We start from the raw sequence: 20,112 nt of genomic DNA, 5'->3' as shown, positions 1-20,112 counted from the left end.
ACCAGCTGCATTAAGTACTGCAGTGCATCTCCTCCTCATGGACTGCACCAGATTTGCCAGTTCTTGCTGTGAGATGTTACCCCACTCTTCCACCAAGGCACCTGCAAGTTCCCAGACATTTGTGTGGGGGGAATGGCCCTAGCCCTCACCCTCCGATCCAACAGGTCCCAGACGTGCTCAAAGTGGATTGAGATCCGGGCTCTTTGCTGGTCATGGCAGAACACTGACATTCCTGTCTTGCAGGAAATCACGCACAGAACGAGCAGTATGGCTGGTGGCATTGTCATACTGGAGGGTCATATCAGGATGAGCCTGCAGGAAGGGTACCACATGAGGGAGGAGGACGTCTTCCCTGCAACGCACAGCGTTGAGATTGCCTGCAATGACAACAAGCTCAGTCGGATGATGCTGTGACACACCGGCCCAGACCATGACCCCGGACCCTCCACATCGATCCCGCTCCAGAGTACAGGCCTCAGTGTAACGCTCATTCCTTTGACGATAAACACGAATCCAACCATCACCCCTGGTGAGACAAAACCACGACAGTGAAGAGCACTTTTTGCCAGTCCTGTTTGGTCCAGCGACGGTGGGTTTGTGCCCATAGGCAACGTTGTTGCCAGTGATGTCTGGTGAGGACCTGCCTTACAACAGGCATACAAGCCCTCAGTCCAGCCTCTCTCAGCCTATTGCGGACAGTCTGAGCACTGATGGAGGGATTGTGCGTTCCTGGTGTAACTCGAGCAGTTGTTGTTGCCATCCTGTACCTGTCCCGCAGGTGTGAAGACCGGATGTACCGATCCTGTGCAGGTGTTGTTACACATAGTCTGCCACTGCGAGGACGATCAGCTGTCCGTCCTGTCTCCCTGTAGCGCTGTCTTAGGTGTCTCACAGTACGGACATTGCAATTTATTCCCCTGGCCACATCTGCAGTCCTCCTGCCCCCTTGCAGCATGCCTAAGCCACGTTCACACAGATGAGCAGGGACCCTGGGCATCTTTCTTTTGGTGTTTATCAGAGTCATTTGAAAGGCCTCTTTAGTGTCCTAGGTTTTCATAACTGTGACCTTAATTGCCTACCGTCTGTAAGTTGTTAGTGTCTTAACGACCGTTCCACAGGTGCATGTTCATTAATTGTTTATGGTTCAATGAACAAGCATGGGAAACAGTGTTTAAACCCTTTACAATGAAGATCTGTGAAGTTATTTGGATTTTTACGATTAATCTTTGAAAGACAGGGTCCTGAAAAAGCTCTGCTCATACGAACCGAGGCAAAAACACACAAACCGAGACAGAGAGACGGAGAGACAGAGAGAAGTGGTTGAGATTCAGACTGATAGAGAAGGCAAGAAAGCATCGGAGCAAGATGGATAAAATAGAGAAGAGGGATATAGACAGAGCTCCAGAGAAAGTGCTCAGGTGGACTGTCCCAGCGTCGGCAACAGTGGGCAGACTAGTGGGAGGCCCAGTTTAGGGACGGATGGTAGAGCGGTGAATGAATCTAGTTGTCCTCATCTCCTCCAAGGTTGTTAATATTTCATAGACCAGTGTGTTCCTAGAGGGCTTCACCAGACTGAGATGCAGCTACGTCATGGGTTGGGCTGTTTGTTCAATAAGCACAGGGCCTCCCCTGGCTTCGAGAAAAGCCTCAACTCTTTTGTTGATTCATACAAACATGTACAGCAAATGTGCAGTGATTATGTGTTAAAACCTGTTAAGGTCATAGGGCTCTGCGTCACAGTGGATAATCTACCCATCAGAACAACGACAGGGACAATGCAGAGACCTCTGAGAGAATGTCCTGGAAATTCTGCTACCTGTGACATCATGGATCAACGACGGGGACAAGGCCTGGGGGTGTATATTCATTACGAAAAATGACTAACGTTTAAGACTCAAAACGGAAGCAAACAGTACCCATCTTAATTTGTCCAACAGAAACTCTCGTTTGCGTTTTTCCATTCGGAGTAAACGATTTGTTGCAAAACATTTTGAAACATTTCGCAACAGAGTCGCGTAATGATCCCACCCCTGGGCATGGAATGCAATTTCACCGTGACCTCGGGTGTCCTGGCTATCGCAACTTTTTCCAAACAGGAACAGAAATTTTGCACTTAATAAAATCGGACAAAACTGAGGTAGCCTGAAGTGCTTTTGAAGATGGGAAAGTTAAAGACAAGGTGCGGAAGTGTCTGAAAATAAACACATTCATTGGACCAGCGCCGTGTCTAATTCTACAGGATTAGCAGTGAAACGTGACCAGAGGTCAGGACATCCATGAATAAAGTAAACTGTAGATAAAACGTCTAAATTAACAGAAGGATAGTAAAGTAGTTCACTGAGTAGTTCACAAATCAAATATTTGGGTTAACTTTGTGCTGTTACCATTCACTCCCAGTCATTCCAAATTTATAGCGTTGAACGGGAGGGTGTGGGTGTGTGAGAAAGGGAGTACGAGGGAGCGAGTGCAAGATGTACACACTCTCACGCGAAGAGGGAGAGAGAGCAAGAGAACTGAATATTACCCAGGACCTGGCTGCTAGCAGGCGCTCATAGGGGCTTGTAGCCTAGGTGCCAGTCAGTCAGGGAGCCACTTGATAGGAGCTCCCCGGTGCAGGCCAGGGGCAGAGAGGGAGAGCTCCCGGGTGAAGGCCAGGGGCAGAGAGGGAGAGCTCCCCTGGTGCAGGCCAGGGGCAGAGAGGGAGAGCTCCCGGGTGAAAGCCAGGGGCAGAGAGGGAGAGCTCCCCTGGTGCAGGCCAGGGGCAGAGAGGGAGAGCTCCCGGGTGAAGGCCAGGGGCAGAGAGGGAGAGCTCCCCTGGTGCAGACCAGGGGCAGAAAGGGAGAGATCCCCTGGTGCAGGCCAGGGGCAGAGAGGGAGAGCTCCCCTGGTGCAGGCCAGGGGCAGAGAGGGAGAGCTCCCCTGGTGCAGTCCAGGTGCAGAGAGGCAGAGCTCCCCTGGTGCAGGCCATGGGCAGAGAGGGAGAGCTCCCGGGTGAAGGCCAGGGGCAGAGAGGGAGAGCTCCCCTGGTGCAGGCCAGGGGCAGAGAGGGAGAGCTCCCGGGTGAAAGCCAGGGGCAGAGAGGGAGAGCTCCCCTGGTGCAGGCCAGGGGCAGAGAGGGAGAGCTCCCGGGTGAAGGCCAGGGGCAGAGAGGGAGAGCTCCCCTGGTGCAGGCCAGGGGCAGAAAGGGAGAGCTCCCCTGGTGCAGGCCAGGGGCAGAGAGGGAGAGCTCCCGGGTGAAGGCCAGGGGCAGAGAGGGAGAGCTCCCGGGTGAAGGCCAGGGGCAGAGAGGGAGCGCTCCCCTGGTGCAGGCCAGGGGCAGAGAGGGAGCGCTCCCCTGGTGCAGGCCAGGGGCAGAGAGGGAGCGCTCCCCTGGTGCAGGCCAGGGGCAGAGAGGGAGAGCTCCCGGGTGAAGGCCAGGGGCAGAGAGGGAGAGCTCCCCTGGTGCAGGCCAGGTACAGAGAGGGAGAGCTCCCCTGGTGCAGAGAGGGAGCTCTCCCGGGTGCAGAGAGGGAGCTCTCCCGGGTACAGGCCAGGGGCAGAGAGGGAGCTCTCCCGGGTACAGGCCAGGGGCAGAGGGGGAGCTCTCCCGGGTGCAGAGAGGGAGCTCTCCCGGGTGCAGAGAGGGAGCTCTCCCGGGTGCAGAGAGGGAGCTCTCCCGGGTGCAGAGAGGGAGCTCTCCCGGGTGCAGAGAGGGAGAGCTCCCGGGTGCAGAGAGGGAGAGCTCCCGGGTGCAGAGAGGGAGAGCTCCCGGGTGCAGGCCAGGGGAAGAGAGGGAGAAGCTCCCGGGTGCAGGCCAGGGGCAGAGAGGGAGAAGCTCCCGGGTGCAGGCCAGGGGCAGAGAGGGAGAAGCTCCCGGGTGCAGGCCAGGGGCAGAGAGGGAGAAGCTCCCGGGTGCAGGCCAGGGGCAGAGAGGGAGAAGCTCCCGGGTGCAGGCCAGGGGCAGAGAGGGAGAAGCTCCCGGGTGCAGGCCAGGGGCAGAGAGGGAGAAGCTCCCGGGTGCAGGCCAGGGGCAGAGAGGGAGAAGCTCCCGGGTGCAGGCCAGGGGCAGAGAGGGAGAAGCTCCCGGGTGCAGGCCAGGGGCAGACAGGGAGAAGCTCCCGGGTGCAGGCCAGGGGCAGAGAGGGAGAAGCTCCCGGGTGCAGGCCAGGGGCAGAGAGGGAGAAGCTCCCGGGTGCAGGCCAGGGGCAGAGAGGGAGAGCTCCCGGGTGCAGGCCAGGGGCAGAGAGGGAGAGCTCCCCTGGTGCAGGCCAGGGGCAGAGAGGGAGAGCTCCCAGGTGCAGGCCAGGGGTAGAGAGGGAGAGCTCCCCTGGTGCAGGCCAGGGGCAGAGAGGGAGAGCTCCCGGGAGCAGAGAGGGAGCTCTCCCGGGGGCAGAGAGGGAGAGCTCCCGGGTGCAGGCCAGGGGCAGAGAGGGAGAGCTCCCGGGTGCAGAGAGGGAGAGCTCCCGGGTGCAGGCCAGGGGCAGAGAGGGAGAGCTCCCGGGTGCAGAGAGGGAGAGCTCCCGGGTGCAGGCCAGGGGCAGAGAGGGAGAGCTCCCGGGTGCAGAGAGGGAGAGCTCCCGGGTGCAGAGAGGGAGAGCTCCCGGGTGCAGAGAGGGAGAGCTCCCGGGTGCAGGCCAGGGACAGAGAGGGAGAAGCTCCAGTTGCACTCCTTTGGATTCACTTAGCCAACACAGGGGACAGAGAGCTAAAATTGCACCGGAGTTTTGGAAACAAAAACTAACCAATTACATTAGGCTTTTTTGACTCAATTTGTCAAAAGGAATATATTTGCAGCAGAAACAAACATAACCGAGTCAGAGGGAGAGGAGGAGAGATGCATGGGGATGCAGGGCATGGAGTGGTTTGCCAAAATAAATGTTTGATGCGAGCTAGCAGATAAGTGCTAGAAACTTAACTCTGGAAAACAAATGTGTTGGGCAATGCCAAAAGCAAAAGCTCAGGTACTGGTGCCAGCTTGGGACATTATGGAACCAAATAATCAGTTTCATAATGCAGCGCCTTAGCCAATCAGAGCTCACTATGGGCTTGTGAGTGGTTTTGGTTGGGGGGTTTGGAGAGCCCAGATGAGGTTGACCTTCGGACCTTCGGCTGAACTGGGCTTTGTCTCAATTGCCCCCCCAAAAAATCTGTCCTCTCCTCTCCTTCATTGCACTGATCTGATAGAAGTGACCAGGAAAAAAAAACAGCCAGCCGCCTGATGAGGAGAAGTGGCCAGGTAAAAGCCTGCCTGAGGAGAAGTGGCCAGGTAAAAGCCAGCCTGAGGAGAAGTGGCCAGGTAAAAGCCAGCCTGAGGAGAAGTGGCCAGGTAAAAGCCAGCCTGAGGAGAAGTGGCCAGGTAAAAGCCAGCCTGAGGAGAAGTGGCCAGGTAAAAGCCAGCCTGAGGAGAAGTGGCCAGGTAAAAGCCAGCCTGAGGAGAAGTGGCCAGGTAAAAGCCAGCCTGAGGAGAAGTGGCCAGGTAAAAGCCAGCCTGAGGAGAAGTGGCCAGGTAAAAGCCAGCCTGAGGAGAAGTGGCCAGGTAAAAGCCAGCCTGAGGAGAAGTGGCCAGGTAAAAGCCAGCCTGAGGAGAAGTGGCCAGGTAAAAGCCAGCCTGAGGAGAAGTGGCCAGGTAAAAGCCAGCCTGAGGAGAAGTGGCCAGGTAAAAGCCAGCCTGATGAGATTCAACCATATTGTTTTCAAGACCTGTCAAGTATTTTAAGTAATTGAGACAGAGACCCTGGCTCACTACGGAGACTGATTACGAAGACAACCAACCACTTCTCCCCCTCACTCCCCTTACCTCCCCACCCCATTACCTCCCCTCCTCTCTCCTCTGCCACGTGCCAGAGCAGAGAAACTGCAGACAGTGCACATCAGTAGCATCGATAACAGAGAACAGTACCATCCAACCCCACCACCTGCCTGCCACTGCTGTAACATTAGTCATTTGTTATTTATATTCCTCACACAGTACATCCCTACAGCACGACTCAGATCAAGCGCTACTGCTCAGAGGCTGGCTACTACGCTAGCACAGTCCCAGTCTCGCTTCTCCTCCTCATACGTCGCTATAGCACGACTCCTGCTGTATAGCACAACACAGCCTTCTCTAAGCCCGGCTAGGCTAACCCAGTCGCTTCACTCTCTACTGGAGAGGCTAGGTAGGCTAGGCTAGCACAGTCGCTCTATTCTCTACTGGAGAGGCTAGGTAGGCTAGGCTAGCACAGTCGCTCTATTCTCTACTGGAGAGGCTAGGTAGGCTAGGCTAGCACAGTCGCTCTATTCTCTACTGGAGAGGCTAGGTAGGCTAGGCTAGCACAGTCGCTCTATTCTCTACTGGCGAGGCTAGGTAGGCTAGCCCAGTCGCTCTACTCTCTACTGGAGAGGCTAGGTAGGCTAGGCTAGCACAGTCGCTTTATTCTCTACTGGAGAGGCTAGGTAGGCTAGGCTAGCCCAGTCGCTCTATTCTCTACTGGAGAGGCTAGGTAGGCTAAGCTAGCACAGTCGCTTTATTCTCTACTGGAGAGGCTAGGTAGGCTAGGCTAGCACAGTCGCTCCACTCTCTACTAGAGAGGCTAGGTAGGCTAACCCAGTCGCTCCACTCTCTACTGGTGAGGCTAGGTAGGCTAACCCAGTCGCTCCACTCTCTACTGGAGAGGCTAGGTAGGCTAACCCAGTCGCTCCACTCTCTACTGGAGAGGCTAGGTAGGCTAACCCAGTCGCTCCACTCTCTACTGGAGAGGCTAGGTAGGCTAACCCAGTCGCTCCACTCTCTACTGGAGAGGCTAGGTAGGCTAACCCAGTCGCTCCACTCTCTACTAGAAAGGCTAGGTAGGCTAGGCTAGCCCAATTGCTCCATTCACTACTGGAGAGGCTAGGTAGGCTAACCCAGTCGCTCCACTCTCTACTGGAGAGGCTAGGTAGGCTAACCCAGTCGCTCCACTCTCTACTAGAAAGGCTAGGTAGGCTAGGCTAGCCCAATTGCTCCATTCACTACTGGAGAGGCTAGGTAGGCTAGGCTAGCCCAATTGCTCCATTCACTACTGGAGAGGCTAGGTAGGCTAACCCAGTCGCTCCACTCTCTACTGGAGAGGCTAGGTAGGCTAGGCTAGCCCAATTGCTCCATTCACTACTGGAGAGGCTAGGTAGGCTAACCCAGTCGCTCCACTCTCTACTAGAGAGGCTAGGTAGGCTAGGCTAACAGTCACTTCTGTATTGGATCTCTAACCCCCCCTGACATGGCTCCATGTGAGAACCGACAGACTCAAAGCCCTCCCCGGGCCCCCCCTCTCCCAGGCGCACCCACAAACACATGCTGCACAGAAAGGGGAGTAGCACACACAAAAGAGATCGAAACTTGCGCCCAACACACACACACAAGAATTTGAAAAAAGGGCCATAGAGCCACTTACAAAGCAGTTGAGCAAAGAGCAGGCGACCCGGTCTGCCAGGCTCATGATGAGAGACAGGGTCGTCTCCAGACACACAGTCTACAGAGGAGCAGTAGCATGGAGGATGAAGGGAGCACCACGGGCCTGCATTACCCTCCTCACCCTCCTCCCTCCACACCGCTTTGCCTCTCGCCGCTCGTGCCCCAGGAGGTGCTCCGGGACAGCGGTGCGACACACCCCCAACCTCAGTCCTCCTCGCCCCCCCCCCCCCCCCCCCAGGAGAGAGGTGGATGAAAACAGAGTGGGGGAGGGCAGGTGCCTGGAAAGAACCCCTGTTGCTCAGACTAAGTCGGGAAGGAAGTGGATAGTCTGTAAGAATGACAGAGTCCACTGAAATAGCCCAGAAAGAGGAGAGGAGAAAAGGAAGGAAGGAAAAGAAAGAGGGAAGCAGGCAGACCTACTAGACGTGAGAGGAAGAATGAGAATGCAGCATGAGAGAGAGGAGGATTTGCCTGATGCTAAGCTCCACCCATCACCATGCCATGCGCATCTCCTACCTCACCCAATCACGTGCTCTCCCCCCTCCCCCCGCTATCACATCCTCCCTCCCTTCCCCACTCCATCCCTGTTCACCCTTCACCGAGATCCATCTCGTCGCAGGCAGGAAGCTTCCTCAGCAGCGTGTCACAGCAGCGCAGCCTGTACCACTACAGAGCAGCCTGTACCACAGCAGCCTGTACCACAGCAGCCTGTACCACTACAGAAAAGGCTGTACCACAGCAGCCTGTACCACAGCAGCCTGTACCACTACAGAACAGCCTGTACCACTACAGAACAGCCTGTACCACTACAGAACAGCCTGTACCACAGCAGCCTGTACCACTACAGAACAGCCTGTACCACAGCAGCCTGTACCACTACAGAACAGCCTGTACCACAGCAGCCTGTACCACTACAGAACAGCCTGTACCACAGCAGCCTGTACCACTACAGAACAGCCTGTACCACAGCAGAGCAGCCTGTACCACAACAGAGCAGCCTGTACCACAACAGAGCAGCCTGTACCACAGCAGAGCAGCCTGTACCACAGCAGAGCAGCCTGTACCACAGCAGAGCAGCCTGTACCACAGCAGAGCAGCCTGTACCACAACAGAGCAGCCTGTACCACAACAGAGCAGCCTGTACCACAACAGAGCAGCCTGTACCACAACAGAGCAGCCTGTACCACAGCAGAGCAGCCTGTACCACAGCAGAGCAGCCTGTACCACAGCAGAGCAGCCTGTACCACAGCAGAGCAGCCTGTACCACAGCAGAGCCTGAGGATGCTACAAACAGTGCTTCAACCACCATCTCAGGCACCACACCGGACCACCACGCACTACTCAGAGGTAGACACACACACACGGATAAACGATCAGAAATATGTTGTCACATGGAACACCTTTTTCACAAGTTTTTTTTTTTTTTCTTACTACATTGACATGAGAAAAAGAGACAGTGTTAGTGTGAGCATCTTCAATCCCGTTGGCAGCGATTGACTGAGTGTGATAGTGAAGGACGGATCAGAGAACGGAGGGGATGAGGAGAGGGGATGAGGCGAGGGGAAGCCTACGCAGAGAGCTCCAGTGACACAGCATTCTAAACAGCAGCCCTGCCCCCTCCCCGCTTCATGAGGGTCTCCTCGGTGCTGCCTGAGTGAGCTGCAGTACATCACTGCACTGTTCCCAGATACAGTTGCACGCTCGCCTGCTCCCTAGGGGAGGGTGTGAGTGTACACTACTTATATACAGCGTCCGTAACGCCTGTCACATGCTGTTCAGTCGAAACGTGCGTGCGTGCACATTATGAAATTGTGATGTTTGCTTTGGTGTTCAGGATTTATTTGAAGCCGTTTGTGCAGAACAATATATATATATATATATTTTTTTTTTAAGCAAGTGTAAGTTCTATGCCCCTTCGGTGATTGGTCAACAGTACCACTCCTAGTAGGAGTGAGAACTATGGACAGGATTGTGAACTGTTTTGCTGTCATTCAACATTCAAGGAGAGATTAGTTTTCATGCACATTCTGGCATGTGAGAAATACTACACCAAAACACCCTAGCTGGATAAAAAAATTGCAACTGAGACCTCAGCAAAAACGTTAAAAAGTATTACGCAGATTTCTTGATTCATCTTTTGACTATTTTGAGGAAGTTTACTGGCTATGGTGTCCCAAGAGGGACAAAAATAGTAATACTGCAGTTTCTCGTTTTGTAAGTGAAGGTCTTTTAGGGAGCATGCGAGGAGACGTTCGCTTTGCAGCTAGCCGAGTTCTGCTAGGGAGCAAACAGAGCCTAGTATGTGGACGTCTTAAACCAGAGGGGCACACACACACACGCAGACAGAAGTCCGTTTCGGTGGATCGTGACTGGCTAACAGAGAAGAGAACCACAGAACACCCAGCTAGAGGTAGGGGCGGGGCGGGTATGGAGGCCTTCTGGTGCATGACATCGTTTCATTATCATAAAGTGCTGTACGGAACCACCACAGCCGCAATGTACATCAAACAGAGAGGGGCAGGCAACTGGCAAAGGGGACCAGATTAAACTAAAGTGCTTTTTCACTGCATACATCATGAGATTAGATGGTTGGCTTCTGTCATCTTGAATGTTCCCTTAGGAGAAGAGGAGAGAAAAGTCGAATTTCTGCATAAAAACCACTACTAAAAGGACACCAATAAGAAGAAGAGACTTGATTGGGCCAAGAAACACGAGCAATGGACAATTAGACAGCTGGAAATGTGTCCTTTGGTCTGATTTGAGTCCAAATTTGAGATTTTTGGTTCCAACTGCTCTGTCTTTGTGAGATGCAGAGTAGGTGAAAGAATGATCTCTGCATGTGTAGTTCCCACCGTGAAGCATGGAGGAGGAGGTGGGATGGTGTGGGGGTGCTTTGCTGGTGACTTTTTTTTAGAATTCAAGGCACACTTAACCAGCATGGCTACCACAACATTCTGCAGCAATACACCATCCCATCTGGTTTACTCTTAGTGCGACTTTTATTTTTCAAGAGGGCAATGGCTCAAAACACACCTCCAGGCTGTGTAAGGGCTATCTGAACAAGAAGGAGAATGATGACCTGGCCTCCACAATCACCCGACCTCAACTCAATCGAGATGGTTTGGGATGAGTTGGACCGCAGAGTGAAGGAAAAGCAGCCAACAAGTGCTCAGCATACGTGGGAACTCCTTCAAGACTGTTGGAAAAGCATTACAGGTGACTACATCATGAAGCTGGTTGGAGAGAATGCCAAGAGTGTGCAAGGCTGTTAAGGCAAAGTGTGGCTACTTTAAAGAATCTCATGTTAAAAAAAAAAAAAATGTTTAACACTGTTTTGGTTACTACATAGTTCCATATGTGTTATTTCATAGTTTAACGTCTTCAGTGTTATTTCTACAAAAGTAGAAAATAGTAAAAAGAAAAGAAAAACCCTTGAATGAGTAGGTGTGGCCAAACTTTCTGGTACTGTAGATGTGGAGACATCACACACAAACACACGTACGTGTGTAGCCGTACACTGTCGCTGTGAAGTAGTGAAGGATTATAACCTCCTGTGTGTGACCAATGTGTCCCTATGTATCCTATCGGAGAGGGTTAGAGGGCACACTTGGGTTCTCATGTCTAGGTGGTGTGACTGACTGACTCTCCACACTGTGGCTCAGTGTGCCTCTCTCGTCCCTCCCTCGGCCCATCCAGAGCAGTCAGACAGTGAGCTACAGATACGGCCTCCTGTATCCGGTGTCTCCACAGTTTTTATTTTAGGAAAGGAGTCCATCCATCCACTCACCCCAACCACACGGAATGTGTGTGTGTGTGTGTGTGTGTGTGTAGCTGTTGACGGTTACCAGGCTGATATAGTAATATCATAGTCTCTTATGTCTAACAGGTGGAGGAGGGTTCTCGTTACAAAACTCCTGCGCACAGTTACACAACTACAGCAGAGTCAGACCATGGACTTTGGGTGGAGTGGTTAATCTGTAAATGGACCACAGTGACTCACTACATCAATACATTACATATACATAGAGTCCTGTGAGGAGGAGACAGTTGGTAGATTGGTCATGTCTCCATATGAAAACAGCTCTATAGGGAAGTATTGACGTTTCCTATATCACCCACAAGAGGGCGTCGTTTCACGGATTCTGCTGCTAAGTGTGTATAATTCCTGACATACAGTGCATTCAGAAACTATTCAGACCATTTGACTTCTTCGACTTTGTTAAGTTAGAACAGTATTATTGTAAAATTGATTAAACCCCATTAGGACAAAGCAAAAACAGGTTTAGAATTGTTTTGCTAATTTATTCACAACCCCCCCCCCGGGAATATTACATTTACATAAATCAGACCCTTTACTCAGTACTTTGTTGAAGCATCGAGTCTTCTTGGGTATGACGCTACTAGCTTGACACATCTGTATTTGGGGAGTTTCTCCCGTTCTTCTCTGCAGATCCTCTCAAACTCTGTCAGGTTGATTGGGGAACATCTCTCTCCAAAGATGTTCGATCGGGTTCAAGTCCGGGCTTTAGCTGGGCCACGCAAGGACATTCAGAGACTTGTCTTGAAGTCACTCCTGCGTTGTCTTGGCTGTGTGCTTAGGGTCGTTGTCCTGTTGGAAGGTGAACCTTGACCCCAGTCCAAGGTCCTGAGCAGGTTTTCATCAAGGATCTCTCTGTACTTTGCTCCGTTCATCTTTCAATCGATCCTCACTAGTCTCCCAGTCCTTCCCACTGAAAAACATCCCCACAGCATGATGCTGCCACAACCATGCTTCACCGTAGGGATGGTGCCAGGTTTCCTCCAGACGCTTGGCCAAAGAGTTCAGTCTTGGTTTCATCAGACCAGAGAATGTTGTTTCTCATGGTCTGAGAATCTTTAGGTGCCAAACTCCAAGCAGACTGCCTTTGACTGAGGAGTGGCTACCATCTGGTTACTCTACCATAAATGCCTGATTGGTGGAGTGCTACAGAAATGGTTGTCCTTCTGGAAGGTTCTCCCATCTCCACAGAGGAACTCTGAAGCTCTGTCATGTCCGATCAATTTAATAAATTTAATTTATTTATAGGTTTGCAAAAAATTCTAAAAACCTGTTTTCGCTTTGTTATTACGGGGTATTGTGATGTCATAATGGGGTATTGAGTGTAGATTGACAAAGGATTTTTTTTTTTTTTTTTTAATCCATTGTAGAATAAGGTTGTAATGTAACAAAATGTGGAAAAAGGCAAGGGGTCTGAATACTTTCTGAATGCACTGTATGTATGTATGTATGTATGCATGTGTGCATGTGTGCATGTGTGTATGCATGTATGCATGTATGAGTGTATGCATGCATGTATGTATGTATGTATTTTATAACTAACAATCATTCAAATAAATATTCTGGAGAATTGATTGTTCCGTTTCAGAATAAGAACACAGCATTAGCCGTGGCAAAATGTGTAGAATTTCACAAATTTCACTTAACGGTCATATTTCTCTCAGTTCCATGGAAAAGTGTGTGGAATTCCAGGAAATGTGCCATTTTTTTGTGTCATTGTTTTTAATGTACGGTATGTGAATACAGGGAAGGAACGACCCAGAGATGTGTGAACAGACAGACTAACGCAGAGTTGCAGAACCGCCCGTTTCACCACCATACCGATAGCTTGTGTTTGGAATAGTCTCAATGGGTGCCAACAGGCTCTGGTTAAGACTGCCACACCCTACTCTGTGTTGTACACTGTGTCATGTGCAGACAGAATAAAACATTTTTTTTTTTTTTTTTTAAACAGGCATGTTGGAAAGTCACAGCTTCTGCTCCGTTCTTATGACCCATGAGGCCTAGGGTGTATTCATTACTGTAACAGTTTGCAAACGAAAGCTAAACTTTCTATTGGACAAATTTCAGGTAGGTCCCGCCGCGTTTCGTTTGGTTTCTAGGGAACACACTCCTAGACTATAGAGTAGTGATATTGTACAGCCGTGTGTCCGGGGGCCCCAGACCACACGTTCCGTTGCTACTCCGTCCTCAGGGTGTTTATGATTGTGAGGGCGATGTAGAAATGTGGAATTAATTCGCTTCTGTCTGTCATGAGGGGGTGTGTTCACGCTGTGATGGAAAAGAGCCAATCAGGGACACGTCTAAGACCGGTATACTATTGACGTTTCAACACAGCACGTTTTAGTGGGAAGTTAATTGAAACATTTGAAGAATATCCTCCACTTGGTTTAGGGATGTGAAAACGGCTGCAGTGTTTTTTTTTTAAAAGGTGACGATTGTCAAACAATAAAACAATGACATACTGAGAAGCCGTATCATTACGCAAGTAAGATTTCAAAACAAATAAACGTTATCGGGTCAATCGAGTTTCATCACTGTATCATTCAAGTACTGAAGCTTAGTAGTCTAAATGTGTTGTAGTTGTGTGAGAAACGTCAGAGGAAGAAGAAGAAGAAGTCAGTGAGAGACGAAATGGCAGCTTCCCCCTCTCTCCCTCCCATGGAGCTGTCTGATTGGCTCACCATGCTGTCAGTCTGTTGTTCTGCACCAATCATACTGGCTTCTCTCCAGCTCCCTCAGTCTCTCCTCCCCTCTACCGGGCTCCGCTGAGTCAGCGACGTCTCCTGTCAACACACACACACACACACACACACACACACACACACACACACACACACACACACACACACACGGTGGTTGGGAGAGTAAATACACACCCACAGCGTTAAGACATTGATAGGGGAAAAACACACACACACTTGGGGGGGGGGTGAGTGTGTGTCACAGCCTGGGTAGAGGGAGGCACTGCACAACCCATCATTAAAGTTACTAACAGCTCTTTATGTGAGAGTGAAAACGAACATTTGGTCAAATGTGTGAAAGGTGGTAAAAAGATCCCGACTAGTTTTACAGGAAGTAGACTAGAGATCTTTAAAAGCTGCAACATGTATCTTATTGGGCAGCCTGATCAAATTCACATAGAAATGTGAGTTATAGATCTGTCATTCTCATTGAAAGCCAGTCTAAGAAGTGGTAGATCTGTTCTTTGTGCTCTATTTCTAAGTTTCATTTTGGTGTCTTTTACTTTCGATTTTGTACACCAGCTTCAAACAGCTGGAAATACAATATTTTAGGGTAATTGAAAATATATTTCACAGCGGTTTAGACGGTACAATGACTCTACACATTGCTTGTTTTGTCACATACTGAAATTAAGCGAACTCATTTGAATTTTTGCAACCTTTAAGTGCTCACGATTCCGCTACGGCATTTAGTATTTCATGTGTTTATACTTCACTGGCCTTGAGACATGGCCTTAAGTGGTCAAGACAAACAGAGCTGGCTAAAATGATTGGGCAGAACCAAGACCCCAGGATGTTATCTGCATAGAAAAAGTAATGGGTGTGCCACTTAAGCATTTTGTTTTTTAAACATTCTCAGGATGGAAAAACGCTTTCAGTTTAAAAAAAAAACAGCTATAAAGTACGTAGCAAAGATAATGTCGACCTACTTAAGTATTCGGAAAGTATTCAGACCCCTCGACTTTATCTACATTTTGTTGCTTTACAGCCTTATTCTAAAAATTGATGAAATTATTTTTCCTCCCCTCAATGTTCACACAATACCCCATTATGACATCACAATACCCCATTATGACAAAGCAACAAAAAAACAGGTTTAGACATTTTTGCAAATCTAAAAAAAAATAAAAAAATAAAATAATAATATCACATTTACATACTTTGTTGAAGCACCTTTGACAGCGATTACAGCCTCAGGTCTTCTTGGGTGTGACGCTACAAGCTTGACACACCTATATTTGGGGAGTTTCTCCCATTCTTCTCTGCAGATCCCCTCAAGCTTTGTCAGGTTGGATGGGGAGCGTTGCTGCACAGCTGTTTTCAGGTCTCTCCAGAGATGTTCGATCGGTTTCAAGTCTGGGCTCTGGCTGAGCCACTCAAGGACATTCAGAGACTTGTCCCCAAGCCACTCCTGTGTCGTCTTGTCTATGTGCTTAGGGTTGTTGTCCTGTTGGAAGGTGAACCTTCACCCCAATCTGAAGTCCTGAGCAGGTCATCAAATCTCTCTCTTTACTTTGCTCCGTTCATCTTTCCCCTCAATCCTGACTAGTCTGCCAGTCCCTCCGGCTGAAAAACATCCCCACAGCATGATGCTGCCACCACCATGCTTCACCGTATGGATGGTATCAGGTTTCCTCCAGACGCTTGGTATTCAGGCCAAAGAGTTCAATCTTGGTTTCATCAGACCAGAGAATCTTGTTTCTCATGGTCTGAGAGTCTTTAGGTGCCTTTTGGCAAACTCCAAGTGGGCTGTCATGTGCCTTTTACTGCGGAGTGGCTTCCGTCTGGCCACTCTACCATAAAAGCCTGATTGGTGGAGTGCTGCAGAGATGGTTATCCTTCTGGAAGGTTCGCTCATCTCTAAAGAGGAACTCTAGAGCTCTGTCAGAGTGACCATCGGGTTCTTGGTCACCTCCCTGACCAATGCCCTTCTACCCTGATTGCTCAGCTTGACTGGGCGGCCAGCTCCAGGAAGAGTCTTGGTGGTTCCAAACTTCTTCCATTTAAAAACGATGGAGGCCACTGTGTTCTTGGGGACCTTCAATGCTGCAGAAATGTTTTGGTACCCTTCCCCAGATCTGTGCCTTGAAACAATCCTGTCTCGGAGCTCTACGGACAACTCATTTGACCTCAAGGCTTGGTTTTTGCTCTGACATGCACTGTCAACTGTGGGACCTTATATAGACAGGTGTGTGCCTTTCCAAATCATGTCCAATCAATTGAATTTACCACAGGTGGACTCCAATCTAGTTGTAGAAACATCTCAAGGATGATCAATGGAAACTGGATGCACCTGAGCTCAATTTCGAGTCTCATAGCAAAGGCTCTGAATACTTATGTAAAAAAGGTATACATTTTTTAATACATTTGGAAAGAAATCTAGAAACCTGTTTTCGCTTTGTCATTATGGGGTATTGTGTGTAGATCGATAAGGGATTATATATACACTGCTTAAAAAAATAAAGGGAACACTTAAACAACACAATGTAACTCCAAGTCAATCACACTTCTGTGAAATCAAACTGTCCACTTAGGAAGCAACACTGATTGACAATAAATTTCACATGCTGTTGTGCAAATGGAATAGACAAAAGGTGGAAATTATAGGCAATTAGCAAGACACCCCCCAAAACAGGAGTGATTCTGCAGGTGGTGACCACAGACCACTTCTCAGTTCCTATGCTTCCTGGCTGATGTTTTGGTCACTTTTGAATGCTGGGGGTGCTCTCACTCTAGTGGTAGCATGAGACGGAGTCTACAACCCACACAAGTGGCTCAGGTAGTGCAGTTCATCCAGGATGGCACATCAATGCGAACTGTGGCAAAAAGGTTTGCTGTGTCTGTCAGCGTAGTGTCCAGAGCATGCAGGCGCTACCAGGAGACAGGCCAGTACATCAGGAGACGTGGAGGAGGCCGTAGGAGGGCAACAACCCAGCAGCAGGACCGCTACCTCCGCCTTTGTGCAAGGAGGTGCACTGCCAGCGCCCTGCAAAATGACCTCCAGCAGGCCACAAATGTATAGCCTTAAGTGTTCCCTTTATTTTTTTGAGCAGTATATATATATATATATATATATATATATATATATATATATATATATATATATATATATATATATATATATATATATATATATATATATATATATATATATATATATATATATATTTAAATACATTTTAGAACAAGGCAGTAACGAAACAAAATGTGGAAGTCAAGGGGTCTGAATACTTTCCAAATGCACTGTATGTATGTATGTATGTATGTATGTATGTATGTATGTATGTATGTATGTATGTATGTATGTAATAACTAACAATCATTCAAATAAATATTCTGGAGAATTGATTGTTCCGTTTCAGAATAAGAACACAGCATTAGCCGTGGCAAAATGTGTAGAATTTCACAAATTTCACAAAATTCACTTAACGGTCAAATTTCTCTCAGTTCCATGGAAAAATGTGTGGAATACCAGGAAATTGTCTTTTAAAAACCAATTCTCTCCGCCGCCAAGATGGGGCCCTCAAATTCTTGCCCAGACCGAATTCAGTCACGCCCAATGGGCTGCCCGCTCCCATTCTCCCCCAACACCTAAGCCCCTTTTGAATCCCAATCCCCCCCAAAAAAACCTGCACCAATATATAGCCTAGAGATTAGCCTCTGCAGAGTCCAACAACCGGTTGTTCCAGTTTTCAGGTGAAATGGAAAGAGACTTCCTTTATTGGACATTCCATCTTAACTCCTCCTCCACATTTACTGGATTGGTTGAATAGTGCAGAACAGAACCTCCCCCCACCCACTCTCTCAAGACGAGTATGTAATTTCAGGTGTTTCTTTTACACCTGCTACGTTAGGCCATACCTACAAGAACCCACACATAGTGGTGATGCTGGCTGCCACAGATAGTAGCTTTGACTAAGAAGGTTGTACTGTCTCGTCAGCCAGTCAGTCAGCCAGTCAGCCAGCCAGCCAGTCAGCCAGTCAGTCAGTCAGTCAGTCAGCCAGTCAGTCAGCCAGTCAGTCAGCCAGTCAGCCAGTCAGCCAGTCAGCCAGTCAGCCAGTCAGTCAGTCAGTCAGCCAGTCAGCCAGTCAGCCAGTCAGCCAGTCAGCCAGCCAGCCAGCCAGCCAGCCAGCCAGTCAGCCAGCCAGCCAGTGTTTAAAAGGCCAGACTGGACTAGTAGACTCCACCAAGACACACGCGTTCTGAGGCTGCGCCTTCTCTCCCTCCACACAGACCTTGATCCAAGTCGACAAGCCTTCTAATAGGATGAGCAACAATTTACAGGAAAGGGGAAACTGAACAACATTTCTCAAGAGTTGTTACTGGGAACCTTGATCTATGACAGCCCGTGTCTCAAAAATGGTACCATTCTCCCTATATAGTGCACTACTTCTGGACCAGGCCCATAGACAGGTCGGTTGTTCAGCAACGAAACCCACATGTGCTCAAAAAAAAAACATGAATAGAAAAATAATCTAATGGTGACACCTCGTTGCTCATTTACAAAAAGGCACAAAGAAAAACAAGAAACTGAATAAGACATGAGAGAACATGGAGAAACACAGACGAAATCTCCAATGTTTATTGAAAACATAAATACATTTGCAACAAAATGAGCACTTGTGGTCTCTCAAATACATCGTTACAGTTGTCGGTTAGCTAGCTAGTGATTTCTTTGTTCAGTTGTCGGTTAGCTAGCTAGTGATTTCTTTGTTCAGTTGTCGGTTAGCTAGCTAGTGATTTAACATGACATCGGTCAAAACAAGAAATCAACAATAAGATGAAACGAGCTAAAACGAGCCACCTACGATTCCCCCTCATGGCAGCTTGTCGTCCCTGTTGCCAGTTATCTGCCCATTCAGAATCCCTGTTGCCAGTTATCTGCCCATTCAGGATAAACACACCCAGCCAGCCGTAAGGCCAGCCAGCCAGCCGTAAGGCCAGCCAGCCAGCCGTAAGGCCAGCCAGCCAGCCGTAAGGCCAGCCAGCCAGCCAGCCGTAAGGCCAGCCAGCCAGCCGTAAGGCCAGCCAGCCAGCCGTAAGGCCACCCACAGTAAACACACCCGGCCAGCCGTAAGGCCACCCACAGTAACACACCCGGCCAGCCGTAGGCCAGCCAGCCAGCCGTAAGGCCAGCCAGCCAGCCGTAAGGCCAGCCACAGTAAACACACCCGGCCAGCCGTAAGGCCACCCACAGTAACACACCCGGCCAGCCGTAAGGCCACCCACAGTAACACACCCGGCCAGCCGTAAGGCCACCCACAGTAACACACCCGGCCAGCCGTAAGGCCAGCCAGCCGTAAGGCCACCCACAGTAAACACACCCAGCCAGCCGTAAGGCCACCCACAGTAAACACACCCGGCCAGCCGTAAGGCCAGCCAGCCAGCCGTAAGGCCACCCACAGTAAACACACCCAGACAGCCGTAAGGCCAGCCACAGAGAGATGACCGGAGGATATTGACACAGGAGGCAGATGTAAAATGAATTACACAAACAGACTGATCCACCAAAGACCACAATAGTCCCCACAGTGGGTGTTCTGGTTGGGGATAACATCAACGATTAGCCATAGACATAGTAGTAGGTGCCTGGGCTCCAGTGACAAGGACCAAGGCACTTCGATACATGGCATTGCTATGATTTATTAGGTTGATTGATCAGAAGATACGGAGAGTATAGAGGCCATGAACGAGTGAGTGCTAACAGCTAAATTCTATTAGCCTAGCCTAATTCATTAACGACCGCTCACTACATGGAGTTGAACAGAACATGCAATAGTCCACGTGTAGAGCAAGTCATTAGCGTTCAGAAAGGACATGCATCCTCTATGGACAGAATGTCAATCACATGGTAATAAAAACAAACATGTCATTGCTTCAATTAAAATTAATAAAAATGGTTTCCACACCCCCCCCCCCCCCCCCCCAAAAAAACAACATGGGCTAGATTGTAAAAATTCATAAAAACATGTAGCTTTTTGATCTTTAATGTTAGGTTTAAAATCACTTTAACCAACCACACTGCTAACCTCATGCCTAAATCTAACACAACAAAGAAGAGCGACTGTACAAATAGGCGTCGTTTATGACATCCTTATTAAGAAAACTTACAATTAAAAACACACACAGAAGTAACCATAGT

The 20,112-nt window shown here is 49.4% G+C and overlaps 1 protein-coding gene across 5 annotated transcripts in view; it reads right to left on the bottom strand.

Annotated features, from left to right (window-relative positions):
* mtmr4 (myotubularin related protein 4) overlaps positions 1–20,112 on the bottom strand; it is a 119,565-nt gene that overhangs the window by 77,871 nt on the left and 21,582 nt on the right. For 3 of the 5 annotated variants that reach the window (XM_055941540.1, XM_055941538.1, XM_055941539.1), the window contains exon 2: positions 13,910–14,011. The exons of 1 other annotated variant lie outside the window; for it this stretch is intronic. In XM_055941540.1, the coding sequence (XP_055797515.1) occupies positions 13,910–13,942 (33 nt within the window). In that variant the 5' untranslated portion in view covers positions 13,943–14,011. Of the gene's footprint in view, positions 1–7,388; positions 7,875–13,909; positions 14,012–20,112 lie in introns of those variants that run through there. One more of the 5 variants, XM_055941537.1, reaches the window with a different exon arrangement.

The sequence above is a fragment of the Salvelinus fontinalis genome, chromosome 13 (genome assembly GCF_029448725.1).
Source record: "Salvelinus fontinalis isolate EN_2023a chromosome 13, ASM2944872v1, whole genome shotgun sequence".
NCBI lineage: Eukaryota > Metazoa > Chordata > Actinopteri > Salmoniformes > Salmonidae > Salvelinus > Salvelinus fontinalis.
Note: the sequence above shows the minus strand (reverse complement) of the source record. Positions and strands in the feature narration are given on the sequence as shown.